Consider the following 17,929-nt stretch of genomic DNA (forward strand, 5'->3'; position numbering starts at 1 on the left):
AAAGACTAAATTTGAGTTTAACTGATAAATCTACGAAGAGTTAATTATTACAACATTAACCATTCTATTCTGTTTAAATATTTTGAGGTTAAGACATTTCAAAACATCACTTTGAATTATAATTGCATAATTGTGACTCTTAAATCCACAATAAAAAAATCATTACAGCCCAACATAAAAAAGGGCTTCTCAACTAAATACATCAGTGATATTCTACTTAAACACTAATGCATCAGCAAATATAATCTAATAATAGTATACTACTAATTTTATTCACTTCTGACTACTTTTACTTGTGCTGTTTTCAGTATACTTTGCTAACAATACATCAGCAAAACTTTTCAATGCAGGAATTTTACTTATAATTTAGTATTTAGTATTTTTACAGTGTTGTGGGATGCTCAACTGCTGCACAACTTTGATAAAAGTTGACTTCCTCCTTTTCATGTGGAAGAGCCAGAAATAAAAGAAAACCCAAATTAAATCTGTAAAGTGAAACACTGCCACAAGTGGAGAAACAGAAAAGAGCAGTTAAGGATCACATGCAGACTGTACACACCTAGAAATTCACACATATAACCACATTAACAAGAAAAAGGTACCTAGTTGCATTTTATTATATCTCTTCAAAATAAATAAACACAAAATATAACACAGTGAATAAGACTGATAACATCTCTGAAAGCCTGTAACAGAATAAACCTCAAAATAGTGCCTGCTTTTAGTAAACATAACTTGTACAGAATGTACAAAAAATACTACTCAAAAATGTACAAAATGCAGCAAACAAATATCAAGTATTGTGCAGTCCCCCCCCTCCCCCATGTTATACCAGCTGCAGATATTGGTCATTATAGGAAAATTACTTAAGTTTAGTGCCAGAAGCTACAATAAAATCTTCTGCTCACTAAAATTCAGTGAGCGCTTAATGAGCAGTAAGCAGCTCAGTGGCATAGCTGTTCATTTTGGTTTAGCAATATGAGCCAGTCGGGGATCTCAGATGGCTCACATGGGTAGTGGAATACAAGTTGGAAGTAAATACAATATAATGCATTACTGATAAGGTACAACACACTGAACCTCCGAAGCGTTTCACATTTGGAATTAATACTAGCACAATTTCCATCCTTTAAAAACATTATTTCTCTTTCATAATAAAAGCAGCTCCCAAACTCAAAAACAAAAAAGTTTTGATGCTTTGCCTTGTTGTTCTCCTTTAAAGCATAATGAAGAGTAAACACATTCAGAGCTGGATGCACAAGTGGTGTATTCAGCTCTCCCCTTCCCTAACACAAATACTCACTCACCTTCCAATCACACTAAATAGAAAACGAGACTGAGAATTACCAATCACTAACATCCATTCAATACTTACATAAAAAAATTGTTTGTTCAAAGCTCTCTCATCATAAAACCACGGACAATTAGTAGTTAGTGAGGGATAAACAGAGGCTCTGTATGTGGAGCCTGGATTAATCACAGCAGTATAGGGTGTTTTTTGCCAAGCTGGAAAAGCAAAGTGATGGTTCACCACTGCCTGTTTGTAGTTGCACTTGTCAGTAGTACGCTTGCTACTGTAAGTAGAATCAGTAGTCTGCAACTCCAAAGTTGTACTTCCTATTTACCGCTACATCATCAGTTGTGCCTAATTATTGAACTGTAGGATGTGTGTGACATGCAGAAAAACACCAAAGCTAAAATCAGAGTACATTCACATTCAGGCCATATTCTCACACTGCCACGACTCTACCACATCTCTCTCCCTCCAGTACCAGGAGCGCCCAGTCTCGTTGTCCATTGACAAATCAGTCAGATGATCACACAATCAATCACTCCCAGGAATATTGGGTCCAGCCCAATAATAGTAGATAGAACAGAAAGTGTAACAAGTGTCTATTTCCCTCCTTGTCTATTTCATTTCCTCTGTGCACTTCCTGGTCTCTTGACCTGCCATAGGTGATTGTGGATGGTCAAAGCATCCACGCTGACAGACACAGTCTTGGCGGGGATGATGTTAAACTGCTTGCGATCCGAGCTGTATTTGTAGAGCTTGTCAGTCATCTTTTGGCTAATAGTGCGTGGTCCTGTGCCTGTAAACTTGATGATCTCCTCAGTGTCCGGTGAGTACGAGTAAATGGCTCGGAACTGGCACCCACCATCGCGGAAGAGGATGATCAGGTGATTGGATTCACACTTTTCCAGCTCCTGTAAAAAAAACATATTTTGTGCCTTCAAAAATTGTTTCACACACAAGGCATAGAACAAATAGTCACCAAAAATGCAAAAATAAATCATACCGACCTCAAGAACAATGTTCTTCTGGGCCTCATTAACCTTTCCAGCCAAACAGCAATGAGCAATGGCATTGATGATAATTGGTTTGTTGGACTTGGAGCTTGGCTCCTTGAAAAGTTTAGGACCTTGCATAGGAAATATAAAAAAAGAGAGTACTATGAGAAATGTAAAACAGTGTTTGAGGATGTGTGGTACTCTCATAAATGTATGTTGAGTAAAAAGCTGGAGCCAATGTTATCTTTGCATAAACAAATATTAAATAAACTAATCAAACACTAAGTTGCTAGATATACATTTTTCATCAAAAAAACCAAGGACGTGTTGAACTATTTATTTGAACTATTTATTTAAAGACAAAATCAGTTCTAGTTTTTATTTTTAGCTTTGTTTGAACTTTTCTTGAAGACAAATAGAGCAGGTACAATGCTACACGGTGTTGTCAGATAAATATGTATCTTTTTCTGCTGTTTTACTCACCATTGTACTCAGCTGAAGTTACTGAAGAGGCTATGGAGCCATTCTCCCAGTCTCTCTCCGTGTTTCTGCTAGATGCCCGGCTCAGCATAGGGAACGACTCCATAGAGCACACAGATCCAGCTCTGGAATACAGATTAGAAGTCAAGCAAATAGTACATGGATGAGAAGAGAACACCACTTCTAGACTTGAGATTTCTCACCTCTGGGTCTCTGCCCCTCCAGAGATGACACTGTCTGTTTCGGTAGCTAAAGAGAGCGTTGATCCTCGACTGCAGCTCAGATCAGCTAAAAGTTAGAAAATAACTGCAGCGTTTAGTCCCAGTTACTTCAAAAAAAACAAAGTGTTAAACTAAAGTCTGATAAACTACAGTCTGTCTAAAACTTCCTTTTTAATCCACGAGTGAATCCCTCAGTATATGTGGCATAAATTATTTTTATGGACAGTGTAAACTTCTTATCACATCATGCAGAGCATAAACTTCACCTTCCTTGCAGCCTGCTGAGCCCTGAGCTTTGATCAACACCTTCAGAGAATTACCTGCATAACACACATTGACACATTGAGAGGGTGAAATGAACAAGCTGAACACTAAACAGAAAATATATACACACACACGCTTACAAATTATACATCCAACAACCTATTATAAACAGAGAACATGGGCTACACTTAATTACATGATGTTAAAGTACAAAAGTGTTCTTACGTGTGGTGGATCCTTTGGAGAGGCTGTTGAACTCCCCGCGATGAGATTTGTGCCTGTTCCTTTGGGATTTATTCCTTGGGCGAGGCTTAACCAGACCCTGTTCTTCCATCAGTGCTTGCTGCTTTCTCCGCAGGTATTCCTGCTTAATTAGCTCTCGTCGTGCCTTCTCCTCCTCTTTACGAACACGATCCTCTTCAGCCTTGCGCCTTGAAGAAAGAGGAGAATTAAGATGAGCAGAATTTCAGTGTTAAAAAAATATGCCCTTGCACACTTACACCTTAAACAATTAGTCTCTGCATTTTTGGGTGAAACTGTACCTGGCCTCATCACGTTTGAGCTCAATTTCAGCTTCTTGCTGTTGTTTACGTAGTCTTGCCTCTTCAGCTTTGCGCTGCTGCTTGAGAAGAAAGGCAGCACGACGTTTGGCCATTTCATCCTCTGCCTTCTCATCGTCCTGGAAGATAAAACAGCAATCATCATTCAATTTAGAAACTATGCTCCTCAGATGGTGCCTTTGATATACCACACTGCAAGTTATGCAACCACGTACACAGTAAATGCAGACAGCTTTAGTTTTACCTTAAAGAAAAAGCCCAGCACGTTCTTCTGCTCGCCCTCTGCTGTGCACAATGTAACATCTGCACTGCTATCCTCCAGTGGCTCTTTAAGTTCTGACAGGTCAACCTCAATGAGGTGACCCTTGACCCGTGTACTCTCCTCACCACCCAATGCCTCTTTTTCTGAGTTGTCAGCTTTGTTCTCCTCTTGTTCTGCAGACTGTGAAGACGATATTGAAGTACTGGAGATAACTGGTGGGTCCTGGGATTGGGGTTTGTCTGAGAAGAGCTCACTTTCTTCTCCCATGTCAACATGGATTCTAAAGGTGGTGTTTCTCTGAATACTTCTCTCTAACCTGGAGCTCTCAACAGTAACCCCATTCTCCTGGTCTCCACCAGTACTTTCTCTAGGGGATGACGTGTGCTCTGGGGACTGATTTTTAGACTTGGGAGAAGCCATCTTGATGTTGTCTTTGTTCTGTTTTCTCTCTGATCCTTTGCTGCGTTGGCCGGAACTAAGCTTCGGGGGACGGCGAGCACGGACAGAATTGCTGTCGCTGATATCAACAAAGTGAACTTCAAAAGATTTGGAGTCTGAGGTAGGGGATGTTGCTTGTGTTGTGTTGGGGGTTGTGCCAGGGGTTGATTGTTTAGTATCTGGAGGTGAGACAACACTCTGCTTCATTAGCAGGTCTTGCTGTAAGCAGAGCTGCATCATCTGCTGTTGAATGGAACCGATAGCTTCATTAAGTAAATCTATGGAGCGGGAACACTCATTCAAGTCAGGTTCAGCCTGACCTGCCTTTGCCTGGACCTTCAGCGCATCAAGACACGAGTCATCCCTGCAAGACTGGCTCTTTGCTTTACTCTTATCAGCACCTGCTATATCTGAGGAATCCCGGGAATGTTTCAGAGGTAAAGGAAGTGTGTCACTCCTCCCTCCACCTTTCTTGACAATGTTTAAAAATGCAGCTTTCCCTAGTTTTAGTCGCTGCCTTGCTGACAGGGTCTCCATTTTCTTCTTCTGATATTCAATAGCACGTCTTTGCTCTTCTAGCTGCATGTGTAGTTGCAGCAGCTCTGAAGGCACTACTTGGGGTGTGACCATCATATTCTTCCCCAAAACAGAACCAGGCTCTTTCCCTAGCCAGCCAGAGCTGCTATCGCTCCTGAATTGCCAGGCAGGACAGGGGATGACATCAGATCCATCTGGGGTGGTTTTCTGCGAGCTACTTGTACTTGAGAATCCATCACGTAGTCCAAGTTTAAGAAGCTTCCTCTCTGCAAAGCTGGTCATCCTCACATTGGCGCTTCCCGAAGCGCTGCAGCTGCTCACCCAGGATACAGTACTGAGGCACGGGCTTGAGCATCCACTGCGGTCTTCCTTGTCGTCCCGCTCACTCAACTTCAAGTCTTCTCTCAGCTTGGCTGACTCGTCCTCTCCCTCTCGACATTCATAAAACTCTTCCTCCTCTAAGCATTTTCCCTTTCCTGTCGTCTCCACTTCTCTAAGCAGCTCCATCTGATCATCCTCCTCGTCATCTTCCTCAAGGTCGGCAATGTCAGAGTCAGAGTCGTGGCCAACCTCAAGTGCAGTAGAGAAAGGGCTGTGGCCATCTGGTTCTCCAGACAAATGTAGGAAAAAGCCTTGGGACTGTTGCTTCCCAGATGTAGAGAGGTCTACTGACCCCTCTGTGGGTGGCCTGAGAGTGCTGGGGACTGCTTCTGCAACAGGTATGGGTGTCAAGGTACTTTTGTTTGACTCAGACATGAGGGACTTTATCTGTGAAGTGTTTGGGGCATTGGTGGTTACTTTGCTAGCAGCTACTGTTGGCCTACTGCGGCTCTCACCACTCTCCTCTTGCTTGTTCTCGCTGATGCTCTTCTCTTTGGCTGGTTTAGGGATGGCAGGTATTAAAGGTTCCAGATAGTAGCTGTCTGCCTGGTGTTCTGGAGTAACAGTAACTGTCTCAAGGCACGAAGAACCACAAGTATTAGAAACCTTTGAGACAGAGGTTGGACCCTGGATTTCAAGGTCATCCTGCTCCATGTCACTCCCAGGCCGATGTCGAATAAATGCAGAAGGGTGGAAAACAGCAACTAGTTCTTCCTCTTCTATTTCCTCCTCTTCATCCTCTATGCGCATGTGACTAAGCAGGCTTTGATCACTGAGTCTATGTTGTGGCATGTGGCAACCTGACCTCAGCATGTGCTTGGGTGTGCTGCTGATAATGTTGGAGGCCAAGCTGTCTTTGCTAATGGAGCGAGCAAGGCTGATACTGTCTGCATTGTCTTCAAGAGGATAATGCAGGGCATATGGCATTGGCTGGGACAAAGGCCTAGACAGGGACAGAGGAAGATAAATGTTTTATGTTATAATGAATCATGAATCATGATACTGTATGTTACAGTTTGGTAAAAATATTTGCATTCCCTTATTTTGAAAGGTGTAAAAGCGTAAAACAAAACTTATTTTTATCAACATAATATTTAATGCACATTCAGCTGGTACTGCACTAATGCAATGCCTGATTTTATTTTCATTATTTTGCCAAAAACATTTTTTAATATATTGCTTAACCGTTTTTTTGTGACTTTTTAAGCTAAAAGAACATTGGTGCTTATGTGCAATAGTTATTGTATTATATTTAGTGGTAATTTTACATCCTCCTACCATGAAATGACATGTACAGGGAGGCAAACTTACCCCCAAACCTACACAATTCGGATGCAATAACAATGGTCCTAGCTGAATGTCCTAGCATTATGTTGATAAGGAAAGTTTTTTGTTTTATTCTATTTTCATTTTAAAATAAGGGGATGCAAACTTTTGCACCCAACTGTATGTATGTAACTGTAGCTAGATGAAACTTATTTATTTTAGTCACTAAAGAAATTGTGAAGGCTGAAAGGGCAATGCTCACCTCTGCCTCCTTTCTGGCCAAGCCAGTACTGAGCCCAGTTGCTGCTCATCTGCACGCAACAGCGAGCAGGGTCTTTTCCTCAGCTCTGGAAAACATGATTCATATTAGCAAAGCAGAGAGAGAAGTAAAGGAGCATTAACACAATGATGGTTCTTCTTCCTGATCTCATCAGAGCTGCAGAACTGTCAATTTGCTCCTGCTCTTTCTTGCCTGTCGGTTTAGTTAATTAAGGCATCCTGTGCAGTTGAACACTTTTACCTGCAGTTCGAGCACTATATCTACAGCTCACAAGACTACTCCATTCAGTTAACATTGAATCAATGGGTCTTTTTTGTTAAAAGTGGATATTCATACAATTTAAATACAATGAATTCACCTATAAAAACCAATCTAAATGTTTTTCCTGCTCTTTGCCCTCCTTCTTCTATGTTTGAATAACTTTGTGTCTTCAGTCAGCAAACTTACAGAATTACAGAAGAGTAAATACAGACATTTTTACTCTACCTGGAACACTCTCCTCGGCCTTTTGCTGTTTCTGTCTCAGAGGCAGTAAGGAGTGGGATGGACTTAATGACCTTGGTTTAGTACTGAAAAAGAAAAAAAGGGTATATACGCTAAGATGTTTTCTAAAAACGCTTCTTTGATAGTCTGTGTCCAAAATAATGCTAATATATTGTACCTTTATGTAAAGTACCAAGGAGTTAAGCTGCTAAATTAACTATTAAATTGTCACGTGAAATTGTATTCTAGTGTGTGAATAGTAGTAATATATGATACAATATATTAAGTTTTATATTATAGTCATACATATGTGCAAACAGTTAAATGTCAGTAGGAATAAGAAACGGCATGAGGCTTTAGGCTAAACTGTAACTGTAAAAAAACTCCAGCACATTTATCTGTAACATGAAAGCAAAACTATCTTGGTGTGTTGTTGCCAAAAAACTGTTTATAATACCTGAGGTCAGGGTTTGGGGGTGTAGTCAAGACATCAGCAGAGGTTGAAGTTGTCAGGAAACTACGTTTGGTAACACTGGAGATGGGTACGTGGGCTCGTGAACTCTTAGGTTGAAGCAGCAGTCTCACTAAAAAAAATGAAAGAAAGGGATATAACTGAAAAGATCCTGTAACAAAATGCACCATTATTTTATGGACTCACTATCAATTACTTAAAACAAAGTAGATCTGTACCATCTCTGATCTCCTGAAGATCCCTGGGCTGAACAAAGTCGGGCTTTATGCTCTCAAACCACCAGAAAAGCTCAGCAATGAAGACCATCACATTGATCTGCAAAATGCAGTGATGAATATGAATATGAGGACTTGGCAATGTTATTGAAGCCTGATTTAAGTGTTATGGGGCTCACCTTCAGTACTGGTGGTGAATATAACATGTCCTCTGGCTTCAGATAGAAGCATTTGCTCAGGTACTCGTCGGAAAACTCCTTTAATAGCTGGATGTTGTAAACAATGTCTGCTATGGAGGGAACCTCTTTCAAGCAAATATCTGCACAGAACAAGATAATAATAGTCAAGGCTGTTTACACTAGCGAGCACATTTCTAATGTGTTTTTGCTACTGTATCTTGTCGAGGTTTAGATGAGAAGATCAACGCCACTCCCACACTTGTACACTAGTTCTATTTGGGATGAGGTGTAAAAAAGAAGTTAGAATTTATTAATTAGTGAGTTAAATGTTTAACTTTATTGTGCCGGTTCATTTGCAATAATACGTGACCAGGGAAGCTTCTTCCCCCTTCTTTCAAGCTAAGCTAACCTACACTATCTCATATAAAAGAATGATATCCATCCTCTCATCTAATTCTTGGCAAGAAAGAATTTATTTCTTTTTTCCATGATAAACTTTTAAAGTATCAGATAACTGTTGACAACAATGGTGAAATGTCTTTTTTTAGTAGATGTAGTTGTCCACAACTACTTTACCTTCCAGTCTAATGAGTTCAGGGCAGTAGAAGTGGATTACAGACAGCAGGGCCATGCCGTCAGAGACATCTTTCATCAAGTCGTCCAACAGAGGGAAGTGCTGATGTGTCCGACCGGACAAGTGATCTCTGCGGTAACGCACCTAGAGAGCAAGTGAGGACCTAAGTTTACATATAGTAGACAAATGTATCTCAACAAAACATAAATTAACATGCTCACATTTTACACACAACAGCTTTTACAATATTCATCAAGGAAAAACACTTTGCATTCTTCTGGTCTATTTATCACAAAGACCAGCTGTCTGCAGCTGGTAAGTAATATACTGTATAAGTAATAAGTGATGGCAATTGAGATATGGGTGTCATGTGTCTTCACTCAACTTACAGGGATGTTAATCATATTCAAGCTTAATAATATAGACTAAGACTAAGCTGGGTTTATCATTTGGCGTATGTGATAAATTATGAAGCAAAGGGATAAATAATAAAGATCAGGAATAAGTTTTAAAAAGGGCTACTGGTGTGTACATCACCACGCGAGAGAATTCCACAGGCTGCAATAAGCAATGGACCAGAGCATGCAATATATCAGGCTGGTTAGGGAGTAAAGAAATTATTGGGATGCAGTTACTGAAATTAGGTAAGCCAAGAGTGAAGACACTCCAGACACATTGCTATAGTGTAGATGAGTTGGAAATCCAGGGTAGTTTGCAGGTTAAACTTTCCTGAACACCAAAAATGTTGTGTAGAAAGTGTATTAAGAGTATTAGTATTAAGAGAATGATTTGTGGCAGGTAAGATGACGAATGCAAAAGCGCAGCTGAAAGTTGAAGGAAGCGCCAAAAGATTTCTTGCAAAGCAAAAGTGTTATGAGCCTGCTGTTTCTTCCTTTGCCACCAAGGGGCGATGTGTTATCTTCATCTCTGGCTTTTTTGTTTTTGTTGTGTCATTAGATATTATTTGGATCCTCTTTGTGCTGTCTGATCTGACACTTACACACACCACGAACATACAGTACATACAATCACACAGGAGATGGCTGGCTGTTGCACTTACAGGTACAAGCTTCCAGTACCATTTGGAGGGAGACTAGCATCCAAGAGGCAGAAAGGGAAGGAATTTGGAAGGAGGCACAAACAGGAAAAGCAGTAGACAAGTCAAGGGCCAGATACAACGACAAGGAATCAGATTTTCCTCCATTGTCATGGAGTCAGATCTGATTTTAAAGACAACTGCATCAGGTGAGGCACAAGTAGTCAAGCATGTCTAGTTTTACAAAAGGCAGACAAATAAAGGAAACACTCGTGCATATTTGACCCAAATATGCCATAACACACAATTAAATAAATAGTCCAGTAGTACAGTTTATATGATTGAAGGTGATTTAACATAGTGCAGAGATTTTTTGACAGAGATGCCTCCCTACAGAGAGGTGTAGTGAAACTGATGCAGAGTCATATATGAGTCAAATATGAATATTGCAGACATGATACACACATTTTCAGACTCAGCATGACTTGCACTTCTTGATGACATGTCTATCTTCAACCAATATCACCATTTAACATCGGTAAACAACTGCAAACTGTGACTACAAGCAAGTAAGTCTGCATCCCTATAATAGTACACGAACATAACACACAGGGCTCAAACTGTACCACATAGCTAACAGGCTGAATGACACATTAAACGTGTTTAAATCTTCATAGCCCCCAAATTATGAGCACTTGTAAAACCTACAGCAATGTGATCTATCAAATCAAAGTAAGACAACATGAAACATGGAACATAAAAAACATGTCTGAGTCTCAATGCAGGCAAGATCTGATGACAAAACCTACACATGCATGAACCTAAAATGATCATCGGACAAAACAAGAACATCTCTAAACAAAGACACTATTCAGAGGAGAAGCTTTTCTGCAGCGAAACGGATGAGGGAACAAAGAGACACATAGGGTTTTTACCTTCTGGTGACTGGGAGACTCCAGCATATGTTGGTTTATTTTCAGCTCTTTTTCTGTGATCTCTCTCATTTTTGTGTTCACCTGACGTGAGAGATGATAGACCATAACTCAACAAAAAAGAGAAAGAGAATTTAAAAAATTAAAACCATTTTTTCCCTCTTACCTTGTTAATCCAGAAGACCATTGCATCTTCCAGATCAAAAGGCAGCTCCTTGGAGGCACTAAAGTTTAAAATGCGCTTGATACTGGTCACAACCTTCTCTATGCTGATCATTTCTGCAGTGTAGGCCATCATCAGGGCATCGATGAGGTGAATGTGGGAGCTCTGGAATTCCACAGATTTGCCAGAAAATACATTAAAATTACACCTGATACTAGTCAAGATAACTAACGCTTCCAAAAATGCTTAGATGCACTCACATAAACCCTACAAAAAGGTCATGGAGTTAAAGCTGTAAAAGAAAAAATAAGTGAGCTGCTAGAAGTCTTTCACATGAATGTGAAAGGCATTTCCCTTGTTACTGTATAAACATCATATCAACACCTCAGTGCACTTGTGCACAAACAAGCTGTGCACATTCATATAAAAACACAGGGAAATCTGTTACAACAAAGAACACATCTGCCCTGCACATTCAACCTTCACAATTTTTATATAAGAATCAAACACAGGACTATAAAACACTGATCTTGAAATATGGTATTGCAGCTTTGTACACAAAAAAAGAGAATGTGCTCATATCTGCGGCAGCAGGTGAACTTAAGAGTGTTAAAGTAAGCGGACAATCACAGGTTCATTTGTTGATGAGACTGATAAGGTAAGCCTGTGTTCTCCACAATGGAGCAATGCGTGAGATTTACATTTTAGAGTTTTTGTTTTTTTTTTTTTTTTAGAGAAATTTACAAATTTACAATTTTATATGCATTATTATATTGATGATTGTTTCCTGAATTGCTGCTTGAGACTGTCCACACAAGAAGGCCTGATTGGATGGATACATCTGGGTATTGAAAGTTAAAAATCTCCTGTCATTATCACTAAATGCCCACTAGATCTGACAGCTACTAGGCATTCTTTAAACGTGTATTTGTGTAAGAGTGAACTGGACTAAAAGTCTTAAACTCGTTACTTATTCTTAATAAACATAAAAGTTACGCACCATCTTTATAGGAGCTGAGCTGAGGTCAATATTAGAGACATATGTGTTGTCGTTCTCCAGGACATAGATGCCTTTTCTGGACAGGGTCTGGATGACAGACTGGTGGCTTTGGATCGAAGCAGCCTGCTCAGCGTGCAAGATGAGCCCACACACCCGGTGGTAAAGCTCTCCAGACAGCAACAGGCGGATGATAGAGGGCTTGATGTGTTCCTGCTCGTACTGGTCAGTGTAAAAGGGGTCTCGCATGTCTGCAGGGATGTTATCTAGAAAATGGAGTGCATAGAGGTATTATAATATTAATGCTGACTTAGGCTATGAGTTTTGTTTAGCAATAGAGTTGCAGTAAATCACACCATCCAGCATCATCCAAACTAATTTTGTGCAGACACGTGTCCACCACTGCCTCACCATGTTACATAACACAGAAGCTCCCAGGGCACAGACTTTCAAGGTATTAGACTAAGAAAAAAACAGTGCAAGAGTTATCCAGTGAGACAAAGTCAGTGGTTAATCAGCGAGCCAGGCAGCAACCCTGAACCTGATAGGTCGAACAGACGCTTTAAGTCAATGAGCCACCAGGACTTAGTGGTGACACTAGGGCTTATGGTGTTGTAAAAGCCAGACTTGTGTTTTCCTGCTCATGGACACAAACATGGGGCAGCTATTTTTATATGACTTGGACATGCAATTCCAGAGTTAACGTCTGCCACGCGGACAAAATTGAGCTTCCAGGACTTTCTGGCTTGACTTGGGAAGGAGACAAGACTGTTGTTTGACAGAGTTAGCAGCTGATTTGTACCAGATGTATTAAAATAATTTACAAATATACCAGCTTTTCAATTTACTGCTGAAAGTTTTTGAGAATATTGATCCCACTCACATATCTCCTTGAACTGGATCCAAGTTCTGTTTACCCCAAGGCTTTGTGCTAAGCTGAGGTAATAGCCTCCTGGCTTTAGCTCCATCAATGCACAGAATGTAAAGCGTGATATCGATCTTCTGTTGTATCTCTCAGCAGAAATTGAATAAGCATATTTCCCAAAATGTCTAATAATACCTTTGGCAATAGCGTAAGCATCACAAGCAGCCAGACTGTTGTAAACTTCAGTTACACTGTACTGATGGCTGTCTGGTTAAACTCTTCCATAAAATGTCAAGGAAGGTTTTATCATAATTTTCAAAGCATTTTGACTGACATTAGAGGCCACGATGGCTGAAAAATACACACCAAATAGGACAAGCACAAGTGGAAACACTTCAGCACACTGTAAAGACCTCAGCTGGGTCTCTTATAACAGACTGCTTGCCTGGCACTGTCTACTTACAGTATCTATCACGCTTCGGGCTGCTGTGTTGTTCTGCCATGTGTGCATGTGAGAAAATGCTCATTACACACCCGTCCATGTTCTGTTTTATTGGTATTTCTCTCAACAAATCTTACAAGCCCTGCTTTTTTCTAGAGCCTCCTCTCTTTAGCCTGTCACTTTCTCAGCCTCAGCTGTCACTGAATGCCCCCTTATCCTCCATGGTTGCCATGGAGATGGTGATGGAGAATGCCAGCATGGCCGGACGTGGGGGATGGGATGCTGTCCATCTCCTCAGCAAGGCCTACTCATCAAATCATTTTATGGTTCCTGAGATCGGGAGGTGTTTGTGGTGTGGGAATTGGAGAGCAAACGCAGGACCTCCTCTCTAACCCTAGCTACTAACACTCTTTAGATATTTATTATCCATCTGATCCAGGCAAAAAGCCCACCCTAGTGGTCATGTGGGAAATGCAGGTAAAGCCTTTGTGCCTATTTTTTCAGACTCGGGGTCAGACAAATCAGCATTTTTGCTGACAGCGAGGGCAGGACTGTCAGACTCAAGGTCTGCAGGGGAAGACACGACTATTTTCTCCAGTAAAAATAATAATTTATTGGAAAATCCTCCAGAAGACAGCATGTTGGGAAAACTAAGCCATAAAGCTAAGATGCTGCATAAAGAATAAAATCTGTCCGATTCAAAGTTCATACACTGATGTGTACTCTAATGTGAGCAAACAAAAGAAATTCTCATACAATTCCTCTATTCCTATATTCTGCTCATGTTTACTTGTATGGCCATAAAACTCCATTTATATGGTTATTTAGTTAACAGTCATGGTGGTTTCTAGTGATAGCAGTCAAAGATTTTGTTGAAGTTTCTCTAAAGGCCATTAGTAAAACTGTCATGAGTCTAAACAACCAAGCTGTGTTGAACAAACACACAAGTCTTCAGGCCCAATCCTATTAAACACTTAAACATGTGACTGGCAGTGCAGACTTTCATGCTAGGACACACAGACAATACTGTCCTCCCAGCACTGCTGTGCTGGTTGGTTTGCCCTCTAATCTGATAGGAGCGTTTTGGCTCTTCTGACCTCCTCTGTTCATTTGTGATGATATATGATTCATGAAGTTAAAGCATTTAACAAATTTTACTGCCACGTTCTCAAGATAAAATCCTAATTCACAAACTTGTTCTTGTTGCCAAGGACACATGAATTATAATATACTAATAATAGTAAGTTAGCTGTCTTACATCATCACAATTTTTTGGCAAAATTATTTAAGTCCTGGCTAAACTTATATTCCACATCTGCTAACACAGAGTAACCAAATATAAGTTTGGTTACAAAAAAGGGGATATCTCAAAGTTACCAGTCCAATTATAACTAAAAAGTTATTAATCTTCACAATTCTTGAATTTATTTTTTATTATTTTGTCCTTTTGGCTTATCCCGTACGTGCAGGGTCGGCACAGCGGATCATTAGTCCGCATGTTAATTTGGCACCGATTTTTCTTTTTACGCTGGGTGCCCTTCCTGAAACAACCCTCCCCTATTTCTACTGGGCTTGGAACTGGCACTGCACGGCTGGGGATGGGGAGATGGACTACTGGGGGTTCACTGTCTTGCCCGAAGGTACTTCGACATTCGAGGTTGGGAGCTGCGGGACATGAGCCTCCGACCCTATGGTCAGTAGGCAGCCACTCTGCCAACTACGCCACTGCCGCCCCCTGGTCCAGTTCTTTAATAATCAGTTATTATTCAGCTTTAATAAACATATTTAAGGGACAGATTACATCAGTCAAAGCCTTGATCTGACCTTATTAAGATGACATCTAGCTGTCATTAAAAAATTTAGTGTGTCCACTATCAGTTACATTTTTTAAAAATATTATTCCTAAACCTAAGCTACAGCTACTGAAATGTGCAAAACTACATGTACTGTATCATTTTGCAGTGATGATGTCAATGCATGTAAGATCCCCACTGTCTATTCTGTATGAAAATGTATCAAGATGGTGTAGTTATTGCTAGAAACCAGTCTGTGCTCCCTGTGTCCTGCATGTTGACGTCAAGCAGAGCCAATCAGATTAAGGGCAGCAGGGAGCTTGACGGGGTAAAAGGTGATGGTTTGGTGCATGAGGCACCTGATCTCTGTTGAGTAACAGAGAGGAAAAGCTGTAGGCAACAAGGAAGCTTGCACAATGCTTCTAGCACCGGTGCTGTGTACAACCCCAGTTCAAAAAGAAGGGTTGGGATGATGTGTAAAACGTAAATAATCAGCTGAATTAGCTTATCCACATCGATGTTTGATCTAAAAACGAAACACAAACGCAGTCTTACCGTTACCATACGCCTTAGCAAACAACCAGCGGAGATTTGCGTCTATTTTGGCTCTTGCGGAGTCGTAGAGCTCCAGCGGTACAACGTGAACCTCCATGCCGCCTCCTCCTCCTCCTCCTGCTCCTCCATCATCTACTACTGCTGCTGCTCTCCTTCTGGTGCTGTTCCTGCCAGCACTCACCTCCACATCCATCCTGCAGAGAGACACACGCACGCAGAGAGAAACATTATTGTCAGTACCAGCAGATGCTAAATTACATCGTCGATTTAATGAACACCAAACAAGGGGCTGGCTCACTAACAGCACCTGCTCTGGTAAACAGAAAAAAAAACCCACATAATATATACAACGCTGTCCATAGCCTCAATAATGCCGTCGCTGGCAAGCACCGTTAGTGATGTGCTATGACTATATGTGTGCGCTTTTACATCCACAAAAACATAATTTTTTGCACAGTGATTCAGCTGATAATAAAATCATGAGGTGTCAGGCTGTAGTGAGTCAAAACCTGCACTTTTAGACATAAATAAAAGGTGTATATTGCGTTAATTAGCTAATATTTTAGCGCTATATTAGCATTTGTAGCTGTTGTTAGTTATTTCCTAACTGGAGAAATCAATGACCTAACAGCATCATCATCATCATCAACCTAGCACCGTTAACAACTATTAGGTTAGCTAGCTAAACTGCGCCCACACACCTCGAAATTTACCGTTAATATACACATATGCAAAAGCCTCACCTCTAAGAGCACATCGGGTCTCGGCTTTACGTTAGAGGTTTATGTTGTTAGGACGCCGACATGCTGGCCTGGCTTCAGCTAAAGGTGAAATAACGGAGGACTCCTCCCTGCCCCCGCGACACAAATCTCCGGCCTCTCAGGATAATGCTGCGCCTGGCGGCTGATGGTCGTTAATCCAATAATGTAATAAAATCTGACTGGAACGCACCCGGAAGTGTGTTTTCGAGGAATTTGTTATTGTCCAAACGCCGTTTCTTTCATGCCGAGGTTGCCATTACCTGTAGTGAGAGAACTAGCGGGTCTGAAGGTGCCTGGGGAGCCTAGGAGCCGTTCTCTAAGGGGGGACGAGTATTCGCCTTAATGGCTGCAGTGCGCACGTCCACCTGCTGGGGGCGCTGCACGTCTGTACTAAGGGAGTGCTGGGCTTGATAGGCTGTGGATGTTACTGCATCATGAGCTGATTATGAGAAGATGAGCTCCTGACCTGCCACGGTCACACACAGTATAGTTATATAGTTATAATGTGTCTGTTTGGGTGTGTATCTGTTTTTGATCATTTTATGTTTGATTTTGTGTATTGGTTTTAGTCATTTGATCCCTGTTCTTGAAAAGCAGCTGACTACGGACATAAATCACAGAATGCCAACAAGATGCTTGACTTTTAACCTCAGTCATGAACTTTTTAACTTTTTAATGTTTTTTGGAAGTATGCAGTTTTTTACTTCAATTTACACGTACCATGACTGTTTAAAAAATGTATGTTGTTAATCATTTTGAGTCATTCTACATATTTTTGTTGTTGTTTTGTAGTAATTTTGTATCTTTTAATTAAGCTACCTCAAACAACACTTATAAACAGTAACTAACCCCTGACCTCTCATGCCCCTGAGCCTCTTCTGTTTAGAGATCCATGACTCTATGTACAGTGTAAACCCTTGCATTAAAGGATGCTTCAGATATTTAAAATTTTGGCCTGTTGCTTAGAAAACAAAACTACAAACAGGCAGGGGCAAGTCTAGAATTTTATTATGGGGGTGGTGATGGAGGCACACACTCATGAGAGGGATGTGTGTGGGAAGTCAGTAAAAAAGTGTTATGGTGTTAAACTTTCTTTGTATTGACAGAATTTATTGTTAGACATAATGATTATGCCTTTTTTCAGCCTTAAGTTCTGTTAATTCGTGTTGCGCTGAAGGTTTTACACTCTTAATGATTGAGTGTATGATTAATAATCATACGCCAACTACCGACAACGTCTTGAGTCTGGCAGAAACGGCACCACAGGTAGACTGCACGACTACTGTACAATCTGTATTTATATGACCACTGTAGTTACAAGTCGAGATCCCATATAGTTCATGGCTCAGGTTTCTGTGGTAATATCATGGTATCACCACTGGTAGGCGACAAACACAAGCTCTTTTGATGATGCGATGTCTTTTTACATTACTGCAATGGAAGTTACACAGAACTTGAGGAGCAACAGCTGTAGTGGCCACACA

At 40.8% G+C, this 17,929-nt stretch overlaps 1 protein-coding gene across 3 annotated transcripts; it reads right to left on the reverse strand.

Moving 5' to 3' along the window:
- Positions 1-594: 594 nt before the first annotated feature.
- Positions 595-16,800, reverse strand: camsap1a (calmodulin regulated spectrin-associated protein 1a). Of its 3 annotated transcripts, none has more exons than XM_067484730.1 (20): positions 16,428-16,800; positions 15,691-15,878; positions 12,033-12,295; positions 11,036-11,197; positions 10,873-10,953; positions 9,962-9,994; positions 8,904-9,045; positions 8,328-8,467; positions 8,152-8,248; positions 7,919-8,045; positions 7,465-7,547; positions 6,961-7,045; positions 4,059-6,375; positions 3,797-3,933; positions 3,480-3,685; positions 3,257-3,310; positions 2,973-3,057; positions 2,773-2,894; positions 2,302-2,420; positions 595-2,205 (listed from the first exon to the last, which is right to left on the reverse strand). In XM_067484730.1, exons 2-20 carry the CDS (start codon positions 15,875-15,877, stop codon positions 1,915-1,917), a joined length of 4,731 nt encoding a protein of 1,576 aa, XP_067340831.1. In that variant the 5' UTR covers position 15,878; positions 16,428-16,800; the 3' UTR covers positions 595-1,914. The 3 variants fall into 3 exon arrangements, with proteins under 3 accessions (XP_067340831.1, XP_067340830.1, XP_067340832.1); XM_067484729.1 differs by having other exon boundaries at positions 15,685-15,878; XM_067484731.1 differs by lacking the exon at positions 9,962-9,994 and having other exon boundaries at positions 15,685-15,878.
- Positions 16,801-17,929: the final 1,129 nt, after the last annotated feature.

Source organism: Channa argus, chromosome 18 (genome assembly GCF_033026475.1).
Source record: "Channa argus isolate prfri chromosome 18, Channa argus male v1.0, whole genome shotgun sequence".
NCBI lineage: Eukaryota > Metazoa > Chordata > Actinopteri > Anabantiformes > Channidae > Channa > Channa argus.